The 13,979-nt window shown below is 48.2% G+C and overlaps 6 protein-coding genes across 6 annotated transcripts in view; 2 read left to right on the forward strand and 4 right to left on the reverse strand.

Moving 5' to 3' along the window:
- The window catches only part of LOC117894681 (RNA polymerase-associated protein CTR9 homolog), a 4,072-nt gene extending 2,694 nt beyond the window's left edge, over positions 1–1,378 (reverse strand). Inside the window, exons 1-3 of the mRNA XM_034801859.1 lie at positions 1,205–1,378; positions 1,041–1,139; positions 25–960 (exon numbers count right to left, since the gene is read on the reverse strand). Coding sequence (XP_034657750.1) covers positions 25–960; positions 1,041–1,139; positions 1,205–1,246 — 1,077 coding nt within the window. The 5' untranslated portion in view covers positions 1,247–1,378. The remainder of the gene's footprint in view (positions 1–24; positions 961–1,040; positions 1,140–1,204) is intronic.
- Positions 1–7,864, forward strand: part of LOC117894704 (ras-related protein Rac1) — a 17,529-nt gene extending 9,665 nt beyond the window's left edge. Inside the window, exon 2 of the mRNA XM_034801887.1 lies at positions 6,245–7,864. Within this exon, the coding sequence (XP_034657778.1) occupies positions 6,279–6,857 (579 nt within the window). The 5' untranslated portion in view covers positions 6,245–6,278 and the 3' untranslated portion in view covers positions 6,858–7,864. The remainder of the gene's footprint in view (positions 1–6,244) is intronic.
- On the forward strand, positions 1,452–3,605 carry LOC117894687 (5'-nucleotidase domain-containing protein 1). Its single transcript, XM_034801866.1, has one exon. The coding sequence runs from the start codon at positions 1,590–1,592 to the stop codon at positions 3,207–3,209; it is 1,620 nt and encodes a 539-aa protein (XP_034657757.1). The 5' UTR covers positions 1,452–1,589; the 3' UTR covers positions 3,210–3,605.
- LOC117894696 (acetyl-CoA acetyltransferase, cytosolic) lies at positions 3,692–5,444 on the reverse strand. Its single transcript, XM_034801877.1, has 5 exons — positions 5,286–5,444; positions 5,055–5,176; positions 4,854–4,966; positions 4,175–4,790; positions 3,692–4,114 (listed from the first exon to the last, which is right to left on the reverse strand). Exons 1-5 carry the CDS (start codon positions 5,326–5,328, stop codon positions 3,830–3,832), a joined length of 1,179 nt encoding a protein of 392 aa, XP_034657768.1. The 5' UTR covers positions 5,329–5,444; the 3' UTR covers positions 3,692–3,829.
- Positions 7,865–8,703: 839 nt separating the features above from the next.
- Positions 8,704–9,964, reverse strand: LOC117894698 (calumenin-B). Its single transcript, XM_034801878.1, has 2 exons — positions 9,463–9,964; positions 8,704–9,405 (listed from the first exon to the last, which is right to left on the reverse strand). The coding sequence occupies exons 1-2, from the start codon at positions 9,911–9,913 to the stop codon at positions 8,891–8,893; spliced, it is 966 nt and encodes a 321-aa protein (XP_034657769.1). The 5' UTR covers positions 9,914–9,964; the 3' UTR covers positions 8,704–8,890.
- Positions 9,965–10,577: 613 nt separating this feature from the next.
- On the reverse strand, positions 10,578–13,113 carry LOC117894303 (rab5 GDP/GTP exchange factor). The gene is made up of 4 exons (XM_034801269.1): positions 12,839–13,113; positions 12,559–12,783; positions 12,174–12,486; positions 10,578–12,108 (listed from the first exon to the last, which is right to left on the reverse strand). The coding sequence occupies exons 1-4, from the start codon at positions 12,984–12,986 to the stop codon at positions 10,695–10,697; spliced, it is 2,100 nt and encodes a 699-aa protein (XP_034657160.1). The 5' UTR covers positions 12,987–13,113; the 3' UTR covers positions 10,578–10,694.
- Between the last annotated feature and the right edge of the window lie 866 nt (positions 13,114–13,979).

Here is a 13,979-nt window from a genome sequence, read left to right on the forward strand (position 1 = left end):
GCAAGGTTTTCCTCTCCCACTTACATTCTCTGTGTCCCCGCGATAGATGTACATCTGCCCCAGGCCATAATGTGGCAGCACAAAGTTTGCCGGCGCTATCTGCGTGGATTGATAGTAATATTGAAACGCCTGATCGTAATCGCTTTGGGCATGGAAGCTCCGGGCCAGCTGGTAGCAGCTCTCGGCGCGCATTGCCTCGTTCTCCGTGTTGTGGAACGCGTGCAGCGCGAGATGATGCACCTTCTGGTAGTCCTTTTTGAAGAAGAAATGATTGGCCAGATGATTGAGCACCATGGGATTGGCATTGTCGATGGTGTACGCCTTGGAGAGCATCTGCACACCCTCCTTATTCGACTCGGGCTCCAGCTGATTGAGCTTCAGCACGGCCAGACCGATGAGCGCGCCCACACATTGCTGGTCCAGCTCCAGGGCACGCTCGAAAGCGAGTTTGGCCTTCTCGGGATTGCCCATCTTGAGGAAACAGTGGGCCATGCCAATGCGCACATTGGCCGGGCAATTGGGGTTCGTGCGCAGCGCCTTCTTGTAGAAGGCCATCGCACCGCGATAGTCCTTGCGATTGAAGGCAATGCACGCCTTGCCCAGCAGCGAGGGGATGTTCGAGGGCGACTGATTCAGCACAAAGTTGAACTGGGCGTCCGCCTGGTCCATCTTGTCGCCCTCCAGCAGGCAGAAGTAGGCCCGGCCCAGCAAATGGCTCTGGTCGTACATGATAATCTTGTCGGCATTCGTGTACAGGTTCGTGGCCTTCATGAAGAGCTCTCGCTTCTTGTCCTTGGACTTCTCGCGGTAGGCCTCCTGGACATAGTGGGCGGCCAGCATGTCCAGGGCCCGCATGAGATCCTTGTCCGAGTCGCGGTACTCCTTGTTGGCCTCGGGGCCACGCGAGTCCTCCAGCAGCGTGACGAAATCATCGGTCTTCTTCTGCTTGTAGTACGCCAGCTGGAAGAGAGAGCAGAGCGCCATGTGGCCGCCACATTAGAAATGGAATCAGAGGAAGGAAAAAGATTTCCTAGACTTACCGATACATTCACCCACACATGCAATGGAGCACGCTCCTGCTTGAGTATACTCAGCACCTCAAGGCAGTCCGGCAGTTGATCCGGGTCCACCTCAATGACCTACGAAAATGCAAAACATCTTGGAGTCTGTTGCGAAAATGCAGGAAAACTTTGTGAATACTTACCTCATCGGTGTCCTGCAAGGGTATTTCAATGCAGTTGGACATGGCTAGAGCGGTATTGGCCTAAAAGCCAACAATCTGAGCACAAATGACCGGTTTATTGGCGAAAAATGTGCAACAAATCCAAAATAAAACTCAATTTTCCATTCCGCGTACGCTTGCTAGAGACGGCACCACCGGTGACAGTCACTTCCGATAGTTGAAGAAAAACACTGCCACACTATCGATACTTTGTGTGCGATAGAAAAGATGGGTGGAGAGAGGAACTGAAAACACGCAAAAGAAAAAGAAAAGAAAACAACAAAACGAAGGAAGGAAAAATGTGCAATCTTTTGTTAATTTTAGGTAATCAGTTCTGGGAATGAGATGTGCTAGCGGATAAGATAAAATGCAGGCCTTGGGCAGATCGAGCCACTGTCTGGGTGCCAGTTCCAGCTCGATTCGGTACGCCACATCAACAAAAACAAACGCACACACACAAAGATGTCGAACAGATGTTTTATGCCGATTACGTAATTATGTGAATTTGGCGCAAAATTCAATGCCAACGTTGGGAGCCTTACCAACAGCAGAAATAGTCCCAGAACGTGAACGCCTTCCACAAACGCCGCGACGACTTTTGCACAGTTTTGCTGCCCCTCGGTACTCGCGCTATTCGGCCAGCACCATCATGACGTCCTACTGCAAGGAGCTGCACCTCAAGGACTATGACATCATTGGCTTTGATCTGGACGGCACCCTGCTGCGCTACGATCTCACCAATATGTCGGCCCTCATTTACGAAGTGCTAAAGCGATATTTGGTCGAGAACAAAGGCTACTCCGCTACGCTGCTGGAGCTGCCCATGGATCTGGACTTTCTGCAGAAGGGCCTGTTCCTGGATGGGCCACGTGGCAATATCCTGAAGCTGAGCAGCGAGGCACAGATCCTGCGCGCCACCCATGGCACGCGGCAGCTGAGCGACCAGGAAATCGTCGCCATCTATGGCCCAGAACGACAATGGGCGATCACCACATCATTCTACAAGGATCCGCTGTCCACCTGGAACGGTGCGGCCTCCGAGCAGATGCGCTCCCTGCTGGACTACTTCGATACGCCCAGTGCGCTGGTGTTTGCCCAGGCGGTGGATGTGGTGGACAAGCAGAGCGGCTCCCAGCCAGAGGAGTACGAAGTGTGGCGCGATCTGCAGGCCGGACTGATGCACATTTTCAGCAGGGATCACTTCTCGAATGACACAAGTCTGTACTTCAAGGGCATGCGGGAGGATACACCAAAGTATGTCCTGTGCACGGACAGCTGCGTGCTGGACTGGCTGTCGGCGCTGAGGAAGTCCGGCAAGAAACTCTTCCTGCTGACGGGCTCCAACATTGATTTTGCCAATCTGACGGCCACCCAGGCGCTGGGCAAGGACTGGCGGGAGTATTTCGACTTTGTGGTGACCTACGCCAAGAAGCCGGGCTTCTTCACCATTCAGCGACCCTTCCTGCAGGTGGATGTGAGGGAACTGAAGGAGCTGGCCAACACGGAGCTGCCGCAGGATGCAGGCGTGCTCAAGCCAGGGGAGATCTACTCGCAGGGCAACTGGCATCAGCTGCACGCGGCACTCGCCAAGCTGCTCAACAAAGAGACGGCACAGGCCAAGGCTCTGTACTTTGGCGACAACATCATTCAGGATGTGTACACGCCCGTGAAGCATCGCGACTTTGATGCCGTGGCCATTGCCGAGGAGCTGCTGATGGAGGAGAAGAATTATCCGTATTTCGCGGAGTTGGACTCGCAGCTGTGGGGCTCGTACTTTGCCATCGGCTGCCAGCCCACACTCTGGTCGAATTTCATCAGCAACTTTGCCCAGATCTGTGTGCCCTCCATGAAGGAGTTGGCCCTGTTGAAGCCCGCCCAGCGCATCGTTTGCACCAATCCGTATGGCTTTTCGCCCAAGCTGCCCAAAGAGCTGGAGGCGGTGAACCCGACAAGCTGCTGGCAGGGCGGCACTGGGAGTGGCCAGTGAGTGACAACACCAACCCAGCCCACCTCACTTATCATCGTCTGCTGGTGACAATAAACGATCTATGAACCTCCCCCCAAGGCCTTCGACTCGCAGATAATCTACGCCGCTGCATCTCATCAAAAATTATATTCTAATACAGTGCGCGTCATAATGCTAAGCACATGGACAAATAAATTTATCGTACATTTATTGTATGTTTATGTTTATGTAATAGAATAGAGGACAATTTTTTAGCTACAATTTATACAAATAATTATTCCAAGCGTAAAGCAAATTTGTAAGAGAGAAATTTCTATATGATACTACCGAAACGCAGTGTACATGCTTAAATTAAACTTTGACCTTCACTTTGTATAAATATTTCCCGCATAAACAGAAGCAAATTGCATAAACAAATGTGTGTTTGCCTCCAACAAGCAGGAGGGAAATCTTATTGCTGGAAATTGGCAATTGAAATTCTGTAAATTGAAACACTTTGCAGCTTTTCTAGAATGGATTTTAATTGGCATGCAAATCGAGATACACAAACGAGAGAAACTGCAACTTGTAGAGAACAGACACCGTGAATAATAAATTAAAAATTGAATGACTAAGAGGCAGCTGCACATGGATTCCAGCCACTAGACAACCCGCTCGACGGCCAAGGCAATGCCCATGCCGCCGCCAATGCACAGCGAAGCAATGCCACGACGACCGCCAGTGCGCTCCAAGGCATAGAGCAGCGTGACCAGCACACGGGCACCCGAGGCACCTATCGGATGACCCAGAGCAATGGCACCGCCATTCACATTCACCTTGCTGGCATCCAACTTTAAGTCCTGCAGCACGGCCAGCGATTGAGCAGCAAAGGCTTCGTTCAGCTCATACAGATCGACTTCCTCGCGCTTCCACGAGATTTTCGTCAACTAAAAGAGGGGAAAACATGAGCCAAAATGTAGGCAGAAAAGGATAGCCCTAAGATTTACCAAAGCTTCCACGGCGGTGACCGGTCCCAGACCCATTACCCGTGGCTCGATGCCACTCTGCGTCCAACCCACAATCTTGGCCAGCGGTTTCAGGCCCTGCTTAGCCACCTCCTCGCCGGACATGAGCAGCACAGCGGCCGCGGAATCATTCACGCCGGAGGCATTGCCCGCGGTGATGGTGCCGCCCTCCTTGAAGGCAGCCCGCAGCTTCTGCAGGCCCTCGACAGTGCTGCCCGCCTTGATGTACTCGTCCTTGCTGAAGATCTGTGTGCCCTTGCGATCCTTGATCTCCACGGGCACAATCTCCTTGTCGAAGTAGCCCTTCTGTTGGGCCTCCTCCGCGCGTTGCTGCGACTGAACGGCGGCTGCGTCCTGGGCATCGCGACTGAGGTTATATTTCTCGGCGATAATCTCAGCGGTGAGGCCCATGGAAATGTTCTCCATGGCATCGGTGAGACCGTCGTGCATCATCGAGTCCACCAGGGTGCCAGGACCCATTTTCACGCCCTGCCGCAAGTGCATGACATGGGGGGCCAGGGACATGCTCTCCTGACCGCCAGCAATCACGACCTTGGCATCACCAGAACGAATGGACTGATAGCCCAGAACAACGGTCCTTAAAAGTTGAAGATTAACATTAGAAAAGGGATATTGAAAGGGAAAGTAACTTGAAACTCACTTGAGACCTGAACCACAGAGCATATTGATGCCATAGGCTGGCACTTGGATGGGCAAACCCGCCTTGAGCGAGGCCTGACGTGCAGGGTTCTGGCCCTGACCCGCTGTGAGTGCCTGGCAAAGATTTACATAACAATTAATTAAGCAGCAAGTTCTCTGACGAAGCAAAAACGATAAAAGATAAGCAAATGGGAGAACTCACTTGACCCATGATGACTTCGCTGACATTTTGGGGCTCCACATTGCCCCGCTTGAGCACTTCCTGGATGACCACGCTGCCCAAATCGGAGGCTTTCAGTTTAGAAAGCGTTCCACTGAAGCTACCTGTTGAGTCGCGGCCGTCCCGTGCAGACGAGAAAGAGAAGAGAAAGTTACCAATTGGAATTTGGATATCGCATAACACCTGCTGACGCGTATGCTGCAATTTGTTTACCTATGGGCGTGCGGGCTGCGGACACAATGTACACGTCAGTCATGGCTGCTGGATGCGTAATACCTGGAGTGCCTATGGACCAACAAATATAAATTAAAATTTAATATTCGAAATGCGCCTGAGCACAATCGATTAGTCGTGGCACCTTACAACACTGAATTTGCGTATCTAGTGTGGACAGACTAGCAGCGGCTGGAGATGACAGCTGAAATACAACTAAATCCTAGAGCAATTAACCAATTCAGCTGAATGACAAATTGGGCAATCATTTTCCATTCACAAAACAATTGCTAGAATTGTTCATTCGTGCGAGTAACAGGTGCATGTGCAACTGCCATCTTCAAGTGCGATCCATCGATAAGATGTAACGATATTTTTCTTAGATCGGGAGAGCGTCTGACAGGATTTCCCTGACCATCAAATGAAATATCCGAATACATATTGGTAAAATATACGGTCATAAGGTTTATACTCCAATAGAAAGGAGTATTTATAAGCCAAATTGATTCTTCAGTCGGTTTAAATTATTGTTTCAGTGTTAAAAGTCTTTGCATGCTAGTAATATCAAATGGAACATCAAAATCGAGGAATATGATTTAAAACCACGGTGTATTTACGGTATATTTTCAAAATGAGATGGTATATTTTTGAGGGTCCGACGGTATATTTTGTCGATAATTCCGCGTTCACACTGCAGTACACAGAAAATTAATTTTTTTGAGAAAATTGGTAAATTAAACGCACAAAACGTGAACAAAAGCCAACCCAGCGAAAGGCGCGATTACCACGCGTCGAGAGGACCAAACGGCAAACAAAACAAGTGGTGATATATACGCATTTCGGCCGTCGCAAGCAACAGCCCTCGCCCAAAAACGCCAACCAGCAGCAGCAGCAGCCGCAGCCACCACACCCCCCCGCACTGCGCCGCACAATCAGCAGCCGCACACAAAAGCAGTCCAGCACCCCAGAAAATAGTAAAGCAACGCAACAAATATGCAGGCGATTAAGTGTGTCGTTGTGGGCGATGGAGCCGTGGGTAAGACCTGCCTGCTGATCAGCTACACGACAAATGCGTTTCCCGGCGAGTACATACCCACCGTGTTCGACAACTACTCGGCCAATGTGATGGTCGATGCCAAGCCGATTAACTTGGGACTGTGGGATACAGCCGGGCAGGAGGACTACGATCGCCTGCGTCCACTGTCCTATCCACAGACAGATGTCTTCCTCATTTGCTTCTCGCTGGTGAACCCGGCCTCGTTCGAGAACGTGCGCGCCAAGTGGTATCCGGAGGTGCGGCACCACTGCCCCAGCACACCCATCATACTGGTGGGCACCAAGCTGGATTTGCGCGACGACAAGAACACCATCGAGAAGCTGCGCGACAAGAAGCTGGCACCCATCACCTATCCCCAGGGCCTGGCCATGGCCAAGGAGATTGGCGCCGTCAAATATCTAGAGTGCTCGGCGCTCACGCAAAAGGGACTGAAGACGGTGTTCGATGAGGCTATCAGATCGGTGCTCTGCCCAGTGCTGCAGCCCAAGTCAAAGCGCAAGTGTGCCCTGCTCTAAAAGAAGGATGCTGGCAAAAGCAGGAGAGATGGAAGAGGAGGAGGAGGAGCCCAGAGCAAGTGAAGAGCAACAACACCCACGAAGCATTACACACACCCACAAACACACACACACTTCTCTTTAAACGTAATATTATTAACGCTAAAACAATTATGTAACAGAGGGAATTGGCCATTGGTCCATTATTGTCCTTTATTGTTACACTTTTGCCACTAATTTTTGGGGGAACGTTCCCAAAGACGTTCCCAGCCACAACTTCTTGCTTCTGTTTCAATATCGTTTCCGTGTTCGTTTTTGTTTCCGTTTCCGTGTTTGTTCTACATATAATTCAAATCTATAAAATTCTGTTTGTTTTCTATTGGTAATTTTCTCCAAGTGCATTAATTCGAACTAAAAGTTGTCGCCAGATGCGAGAGAGATTTTTTAACGAGAAGAAAAAACCAATGGGGAAATTCTGTAACTGTAAACTCGTCGTAACTGTATTTTGTATTATTTAATAACCTTTTGTAATTAAAATTAATGTTGTAAAACTGAGGTAAAACCAAAAAAAAAACAAAACATAAAAAAGGAGAGAATAGCAAAGGAGATTAGAGGAGGACGAGTATAGCCGCATAAAGAGCATAAAGAATAGAGTTTGCCTGTTGATTGTCGATCCGCCGGGGGCATATCTTCGGGGATCAGGATATAGTAGGATATTGAGAGTCAGTAAAGTAAAACGTTCCATTGCAATTACACTTACATTATTACATACATATTTGTATTTAGATGTTGTTGGATAGAAAAGATTGAGTGGGAGAGGCAGGCAACAAGAGTGGTAACAACTTTTTAAACTTTTGCTAGATCCAGGAACTATCAATATATATATACACACAATATTATAAATGTATGTATAAGATGAGAAAGTCCTTCGTATACTATGTACTGAAATTAAAATCATCAAACAAAAAAACTGAGCAACTTTGAATACTTTGTACTTTCAAAATCCACAACAAAATATTCAACAAAAACAACGCAGATGAGCGAAACCAAGATAATTATATAAATGTGTCTATTTCAATGGAAATCAATAAAGCATACAACAAAACTATCACTATTACATTTACATATTACAAAATATTCATAAAAGAGGAAAATGTATGTGCAAGCAAAGGAAACTTGTTTGGGTATAATATCTTTACGGACAGTGAAGTTATACCCGTTTAAAGATGGGAGCCGCTATCGCCAGTCTCCACTGTGGACAGTATACTGTTTTAGGGAGAGACAAATTGTCAACCCGAAAGTGGAAATATTTGCTTATCTCGGCGAAAGTCGAAACCAAAAGTAGAATCAAAATCAGCTTGAAGCTAAGTAACGGATTCCCCTGCCCTCTCTCTAGCACTATCTTTCTTGATGTACACAGTGCATGGAGAAAGTCTACAGCCACCCATTGGTATTGAGAAAGAGTATGAAATAATTATGTATTTATTTTCAAACACAACACAGCAGGAAATATCAAATATTTTGAAATATGCATAAAATCATGGTGGTGTCCCGTAACATAATTGACTCACTGTATGCACATACATATCGATTGTGGTGTCTGTGGAGTGGAATGTTCTCGCAGCTGGAAATAAATCTGGAAACAACTAAAACCGTTTTATGTTTATGTTACACACACACACTCGTACACGCCGATTCTCTCCTCTATCTGCTTGTGCGAGAGGGGTCAAATGTCCATGTGTGTGTGTGCGTGGAGTGTGACGTGTCCATTCCCATTGAGGAGAGCAGAAGATGAATTGAATCCAATGCTGACGTGGACGCCTTTCAATTATGAAAAAAATCAAATCAATTAACACCAGGGGGGAGAACTTAAGTAGAAATATTAGTGTTTATGTTTATCCTTTTTATAATGCACTTCGTCTTAGGTCTAAAGAGAGTTTTACAAAATTATTTGGCATTCGAGTTTGGAGATTCTTAAGAAGTTCTTTTATGCTTTTGTTCGCATTGGGGATTAATCTCTGGGATTGTTTCTGTGTTTGATTGATTGTCTAAGTCTAGAACTCGTCGTGTCTGGCCAGAGCCTCGCCGAATTCGGTGGCCTGGGAGCCCACAAAGGCATCGTATTTGTCCAGCACTTCTGCCTTGGTCAGCTTCTCGTCGTGATCCACGTCCGCCTCAAAAATCAGATGCTTGGCCTCGCTCTCTGAATGATCAAAGTCTTGGGGCGTGATCCACTGGCGTACTTCCGTCTCGGTCAGATAACCATCGCCGTCGGTGTCGCGATACTTGCTGAAGGCCTCGCGCTCGCTGGCCACCCACTCGGGCTCCTCCTCGTTGGCCTCGGATGGGCGGTACATGTCGCCGATGTACTCATCCTCATTGATTTTTCCATCCTTGTCCTTGTCCAGGTCTTCCACTGTCTCCTGCAGCACCACGTCACGCATGGTGGGATGGTCCTCGGGATGCAGGAAGGCGGTGAACTCCTCGCGGGTCAAGCTATCGTCCAGATTCTGATCGGCCACGGCCCAGCGGCGGCGATCACGTTTCAGCAGCCCCTTGTAGCTGATGCCTGAACGATTGATTGATTATAGATTTTCCACTGGCACTCACTCTTTTTTCCACTCACCATTCTCCTCTTGCGCCAACTCTTCCGCTGACAAATCATTGAGGAAGCCATAGACGGCATCGCGATACGCCTCCCAGCTGATGGTGGCATTGTTGTCCGGATTGTGCTGCCTCCACAGGCGACCCGTATCCTCCTCGATGTAACGCCTCTGCGTGAAGGAGATCCAGTTCTTCAGCTCCGACAGTGTCACCAGTCCGTCCTTGTCCTCGTCTATGCGATCGAATATTACGCCCAGCCTCCGCTTGCTCTCCTCCGGCGAGAGGTTGTCGAACTTCTTGGACTCGTCCGGCCCCAAAAAGGCCTCGTGGTCGTACTGCGGATTGTGCTCGGCGCCATCAAAGTGCGGCGCATGCAGCGAGTCGTGCTCCAGGGGATTGTGGGGCGCCTCAGCCGGTATGCTGGACGCACTCGAGAGGCTTATCGCGACGGCCACAACTAGCAGCAACAACATTCTGGCTAGGGCTTCTGTTCTGTTCTGTTCGGGGTCTGAGTGGGCAAACGACTAAACAGAGTTCTCAAGTGGGTTCTTTTGGTGTCTCGGAAATATACCGAGATATACCGTTTCATTATTAAAATATACTGTAAATATACCGTAAATCTTAGATCATTTTCCTCGACTTTGTTCTTCTCTTTAATTTTACCAGCTAGTTGGGACTCTCAGCTTTAAAACTGTAATTTTAATCGAATCATCATTTAATTCTCCATAAGATTGGCTGATTTTCATGACTTTTCCTTATTGGATTGATTGCAAAATAATGTTAAAAGTTACGTGAGTGGCAATGGAATGTTGCGTCAATTGACAATTGGTTGCTGGGCACTCTTGTAGCCTATTGCCAATAATTAATATTAATATTCCATTTTATCAGCTGCTTTTAACATTAGCAATGTCTTTATCTTGGACTATGCCTTTTTATATCTAAATAGATACATTGTAGGTATCTATAATCTGCAAAATTTCGTTGAGATGGCTCACCAACACAGATTGACTTGTTTTTGCATTGATTGGAGCCAGAGTTTCCAGCGTTTCCACAATTCGAGGGTATCCTTTTTCCCAGGGGTATCATAATGTTGCTCATTTATTTCCTATAAAGCTATTTAAATATTGTACAAATAAATATGTGCAAAATGGTTGAATTGAAACGAGCTCTATGCTAACTAACTAAATCATATATCTATTTACATCTCTGTTGTACGAGCAGGGTAGGATAGGTAGGAGTCGATCGATCTTCCAGCTATTTGTGTCCCTCAGTCGGCCCGGTATCGTGGCCCAACGAACTAAAGTCGCCAGTGTTGCAGGAGATGCTTGGAATTTCGAAATTCGAGAAACCCCGATAGTTGGCCACCTCCGGTTTTAGGGGCGAAGGCAGCGAGACGCAACTGCCGGGCACATCGCTGTCTATCAGGCTGTCCATGGTGGTGTCCAGCAGGCTCGTCTCGGGCTCCACTGCTGATGCTGGGGCACTGCTCTGCGCCAGTGGATCAAATTCATCGAGATTCAACTTGGCCTCCTCCGCCGTGCTGTTCTCTCCGCTCTGGTCGGAGAGATCAAAGTCATAATTGATGTTCGTCAGGCCGCCCTGGAGCTCTGCGCCCAACATCAAGACATCCCCACTGCCGCCAGACGAGGGCTCCTCCAGCAGCGACACCGCATCAAAGGCCGCGTAATTGAAGATGGGAGAGGCAAAGAGATTGTCGGGCTGCTGGAGGTTCGGCAGCGGAGACAGACGTCCAATGGAGCTGATGCTGGTGTCCTTCAGGGCCAGACCGGACTCTTCCGCGGGAATTGAAGCCTTCACCATGCCCGTGTGAACTGTGAGGGAGTGGGCGCCACTCAACACATTCGCTTGATAATGCCCCGCTTCGCCCTCGTGCAGCTCCTGCAGCAACTGGGCGCGTGCCTGGCCGATGAGGAAGGCGGGCGTCTTGATGGGCAACAGCGTGAGCGGCGCCTTCGCCATGACCGTGTCCACGCGCTCCGTGACTTCCCGCTGGAACTCAATCAATTCCTTTTCGAATGCCGCGATGCCCGAACTGATGTCCCCGTTCTTCTTCTGCAGCCTTTCCATTTGTTTCATGTTCTCCGAAATGAGATGCAGGCTTTCGCAGGCCATCAGGGCGCTCTCCCAGGGGCTGCTAAAGGGCTGCTGGCCGGACATCAGAGCATCAAACTCCTCCTTGCTGATGCCCAAACTCTCGCCGTTGAGGTTCTCGATGAAGGCAATGGCCGAGCAGAGATTGGTGAAGTAGTAGCCACCCTCGCCGCTCATCACGCGCGACGCATTGGTGAAGCGCGTCACAAAGTTGATGTTGCTGTGCAGCCGCACCGGATTGGCCTTGAGCACCACAAAGATCAGGGCGGGCAGGAAATCATCAGCACTTGCCGGTCCGCCCGTGGCACGCTTGAGCAGCTCGAAGATGTGACGACAACAGCGGACGGTGCACTGAAGTTTCTCCTGCGGCGAGTAGTACGAATCGATGCCCACCAGCTCCGAGATGGCACTGTACACCAGATCCCTGGCCTCGGCATTCACCTCGTCAATGCTGCAGTCCAGATGCTTCGACGTTATCCAGCTCAGCTGGCGTATGCGCTTCTGCACCTTCATGTCGCTCTCCTCGTCCGTCGTGAAGTAGGGACTAAAGAGAAATCTGCAAAAAGAACAATTGTTTAGATAACTGAATGGGATCTGTGAGCGCTGCCTGGCATGACTCACTTGTGGTTCTGCGTCATCACGACCTTCTCAAAGAAGTCAATCGCACTCTCGCGATCCTCATTGGTGGCGATCTCGAAGCGCGGATCATTGTGCACAATGTCCGCCACCTTTGTGTAGGTATTCTGCACCGCATCCGAGAGCTCGTCAATGTTCTTGCTGCTGTTGCTGTTTATGTACTTCCGTATCTCACTGTCCAGTCGCTGAATTTCGCTCTTCAACTTGCGTTTGCCATCGTCGGGAATGCGCAGCTTTTGCAGCTGCTTTACAAACTGACTTTCGGTGGGATCGGGCACATATCCACGCTGCTGAGCAACTGCACAAACAGGGGAAACGTCTCATTAGTAACAACTTTTTCTTATACAATGAAATCAATCTTTGATCCTACTCTTTTGTGCTCCTGCCTGTAGGGTCTTCTGCAGCACTGCCGTAAATTTCTTCTTCTGCAGCGTTGAGGTATCCGGCTCCTTGTCCACTTGCTTCTTGGGTGTTTCACGCACCTGAAAATGCTGTGGCGACCGGCGGTCGCTGCTTCCGCCGGCGGAAACGGACGCGTGGCTGTGACTGTGGCTGCTGCTGCCACTGAGGATGGGCTGCATGTCGCCTGCCTTCACTGCAAAGCGCAACTTCATGACTAAAGGCTCGTCTTGAGATTAAGCTGGACTTACGCATTTTACGCTGCTTATCGTTGCGGTCGCGAAAACATTTCGAGCAGAGGCCGTCGTTCTGGGGAGTACCATAGTAGCCACAGCTCGCCCTGCATTTCAGATCTTGCTGCCCCAACCGCAGCGCGGGTGGGCGTGCGGCCGTTGACATGTTGGAGTATAGGAAACGCAACCTTTGGCTTGATTGTGCCTATCAGGTATTGATTGATTGACTTGACAACAAACGGCAGGCAGATAAAATTGGAAAATTGGTAAAATTCGCTTAATTGTCCCAGCTGTGCAGTGTGACCGCGGTTGCATCTATAAACATAACAGACCCTCAGAAAAATACCGAAAAGTATTCAATATACAGCAACAGTGGCAGTAGTCTATGCCCGGTCGCCGCCCAATGATTTAAATTTTTGTTTTTGTTCCACTAAAATTGAATTTTAGCATATTTTATTGTAAAAACGAAAAACATTCAAACTGCAACTCAGGGGAATTTGCACAATTTTGTTTGGAATACATTGAGTAAAATCGAAGTGCCATTGGAAACATTTTCAACACACATTCACAAACATTTTTAAAAATCAGTTTTTGTTTTAGTTTTTAGCAAGTAGATACAGTTTTTTTACATTTAGGACGGTTATACACACATACACACAAAGAATGCAAGTTCTGGTAGGGTAGGCTCTCGTTGGGAATAGAATGCAATCCCAAATGAAGGCCAAAAATTTGATTTTTGTTCACAACAACAATTCGAAAAAGCTCTGAAAACACATACTCATAAATATTATATTTAATACCTAAGACTAGACTACGCCAAGTTCCCTGTTCTAACTGCTCCGCCAATTAATTTCTTGTTCCCAATGAAAATAACGAATTCTAAAATTAACAAAAAAATTCTCCAGCTTAATTGACGCTCTCCACAGATCTACTATCAACTCTTCTAGCTCTAGCTCTAGCTGTATCTCTCTATTTTCTATTTTCTATTTTCTATTCTCTAATTTCTCTAAATTTGTTTCTCTTTTTTCTAACAGTACAAAGATTTGGAAAAAACCATTTTGTTGTCGCCTTTTGTGTGTTTTTTTTTGGGGGATTAGTCTTAAAAATTGCTAATATTATTCTCTCTGCCTGTCATCAAAATGCAAACCTTTGCTGTGAC

The sequence above is a fragment of the Drosophila subobscura genome, chromosome J (genome assembly GCF_008121235.1).
Source record: "Drosophila subobscura isolate 14011-0131.10 chromosome J, UCBerk_Dsub_1.0, whole genome shotgun sequence".
NCBI classification, from domain to species: domain Eukaryota; kingdom Metazoa; phylum Arthropoda; class Insecta; order Diptera; family Drosophilidae; genus Drosophila; species Drosophila subobscura.